A 2,514-nucleotide genomic window follows, 5' to 3' on the forward strand; every position below is an offset into this window, starting at 1 on the left:
CCTTATATCCGAATCTATTTATTGGTGAGAAATTACTTTTCCCAATCAAGTACCAACTAAGTATAGTCACTTGATCTATTAATAACTCATTATGCCCATTGACCAAAGTCTTTTAAAACTATAAAGCTAAACCATAATACACAGTAATTTAGTGCATTATATTTTATGCACCAAAAGAAGTTACATTATTTGATCATTTTATCCTTCAACTTGTAATGTCACCATATTGGAGCACACAAACCCTCAATCATACCCCACTTTTCATGACCACTTTTATAAATGAAAGCAAAGTTAATTAATTTACTTTATTTTATTAAAAAAACATATACACATATTTTGTATGAATTTGGTGAATGTAGAATTTGTCTTTTAATTAGTGGGCATGTCCCACCAATTTCCCTCAACACACACACACACTTTTTCATCCTTAAATAGACTTCTTCATTAGCTTGTGTCCTCCACACTCTCTTCATTCCATCTTTCTCTAATTATTGTTTTTCATGGAATCCAATAATTCACCTCTCAACCAAACAAAACTTGTGCATCCAAACAATAACCATGATCATGAACAAAATGCAACCCTAGAGATCGAAAGCGACGAATTTGATTACTCGAAAAGATCACAATGGCTTCGCGCCGCGGTTCTAGGAGCCAACGATGGACTAGTTTCAACAGCATCTTTAATGATGGGTGTAGGAGCAGTGAAACAAGACATCAAAGCCATGATCTTGTCCGGTTTCGCAGGACTCGTAGCCGGTGCTTGTAGCATGGCAATAGGTGAGTTTGTATCTGTTTACTCACAGCTTGACATTGAAATAGCTCAATTAAAAAGAGACAAAAACATTGAGAACAGTAACAATATTGAAGATGTTGTTATTGAGAAAGAAAGTTTGCCAAATCCTTTACAAGCTGCAGCTGCTTCAGCTTTAGCATTTTCAATTGGTGCAATGGTGCCACTTCTTGCAGCATCTTTTATTAAAGATTATAAGTTGAGAGTAGGTGTTGTTTTGGTAGCAGTTAGTTTTGCTTTGGTTGTGTTTGGTTTGTTGGGAGCAGTGTTGGGTAAGGCACCAGTTTTGAAGTCTTGTTTGAGGGTCTTGCTTGGAGGTTGGATTGCTATGGCTATTACTTTTGGGCTAACTAAGTTGATCGGCTCAAGTGGTCTTTAGTATCTGATGTCCCTGCACAGCTATCAGTTGAGTTGTTTTAATGGCAAGTGGACTTTAATTTATTAATTAACAATATCTTATTAAGTGAACTAATTAATGAGCTTTGACTATCTCACTTTGTTATGAATTCACCTCATTTCTTTTTAGGTTTTTGGAAAAATGAGGGAAGAATTATATAGACTTAAGTTGGCTTTTGTGTGATAAAATTCATAAACATAAATGGGTGAGGTTGTCAAAACCTTTTATATTCATGTAACTTCTTAATATATTATGATAAATCTAGGAGATTTTTATTTATATAATGCATGAATATTGTGTAATATGGCCCAAATTTGTGTATATTTTCTTTATTATAAAATAAGTGTAGCTTATGTACCAGTACTACTAGTACTTTATTTCTTTCTTTTTTTAATATACAGAAATAAAAATAAACAAAGAAACACAAATCCCAATGATATCTTTAATCATGAGAGGATCAATTAAAATCCCCGTCGAAGGTGGTGCTATCCAAGTAATATGAGTGAGCTTCTTTGGTTGGTAGCAAGTTATACCTAAACAAAGATTGATTAGAGAAAGAGAAATACATACGTAGAGCTCCCATACAAATACAATTCTAACTAGTAACAAATATCCTTAGGTTTGCATGGAGTTTGACTAGGTAACTACCCTTCCTCAAAGGTACTTTTATGGATAAAGAGATTTCAGCAACAGTGTTCTACCAGTTACTCAGAATTGTCATCCCCTCTAAAGCACTCTCGAACATGATACATGCATACCATGCAATGATACTTTAAGAAGAAAATTATCTGAGTTGTAGTATCAGATCGCGACCATAACTTGACATGCATCAAGAATAGCCCTCCCACTACATTCCTAAAAGTCATGATGGGTTAAAGGTGACTAAAGGTCCTTGAGCTCCGACGCACCCAAAGGTACATACGTAAACCTCTCATGCAAAAGAGGTACATAATAACCAGTGGAGGCTTAACTCAAGCGCGAACTCTCATATTGACCAATCTCAAGCATGCACAAGGGAGGTCTCCATGACTATGCCGCTCCTATCTTAAGGTGTACTCGAATCCGGATATAGGATTCATCTTCCATTCGATACCCAAAACAACCTTGAAAAATAAAGCAAGCAAACAAACAATTATTAAAGTGAACTAGCTCTAAGGTAACCCCTCTTTAAATAAGTATCCCCAGCAGAGTCGCCAGTTCTGTAACTCAGTGGGAGAACTGACTTTTTTAAATGTTGCGGATAGCAAGAGTCGCCACCGACTTTTATTTTAGCCAATTGGAAAGGCAAAAAGAACAGGAAAGACCTTTGAAAAAGATTTTGAGTTCG

At 35.6% G+C, this 2,514-nt stretch overlaps 1 protein-coding gene across 1 annotated transcript; it reads left to right on the forward strand.

The window, feature by feature from the left end:
- The first annotated feature begins 473 nt into the window (after nucleotides 1–473).
- On the forward strand, nucleotides 474–1,780 carry LOC131625866 (vacuolar iron transporter homolog 2-like). The gene has a single exon (XM_058896697.1). The coding sequence runs from the start codon at nucleotides 501–503 to the stop codon at nucleotides 1,167–1,169; it is 669 nt and encodes a 222-aa protein (XP_058752680.1). The 5' UTR covers nucleotides 474–500; the 3' UTR covers nucleotides 1,170–1,780.
- The last annotated feature ends 734 nt before the right edge of the window (nucleotides 1,781–2,514 follow it).

The sequence above is a fragment of the Vicia villosa genome, unplaced genomic scaffold (genome assembly GCF_029867415.1).
Source record: "Vicia villosa cultivar HV-30 ecotype Madison, WI unplaced genomic scaffold, Vvil1.0 ctg.000247F_1_1_4_unsc, whole genome shotgun sequence".
Taxonomy (NCBI): domain Eukaryota; kingdom Viridiplantae; phylum Streptophyta; class Magnoliopsida; order Fabales; family Fabaceae; genus Vicia; species Vicia villosa.

What these genes read in the sequence shown, in the direction of transcription:
- LOC131625866 (XM_058896697.1), top strand. Translation starts at nt 501, where the DNA reads ATGGAATCCAATAATTCACCTCTCAACCAAACAAAACTTGTGCATCCA.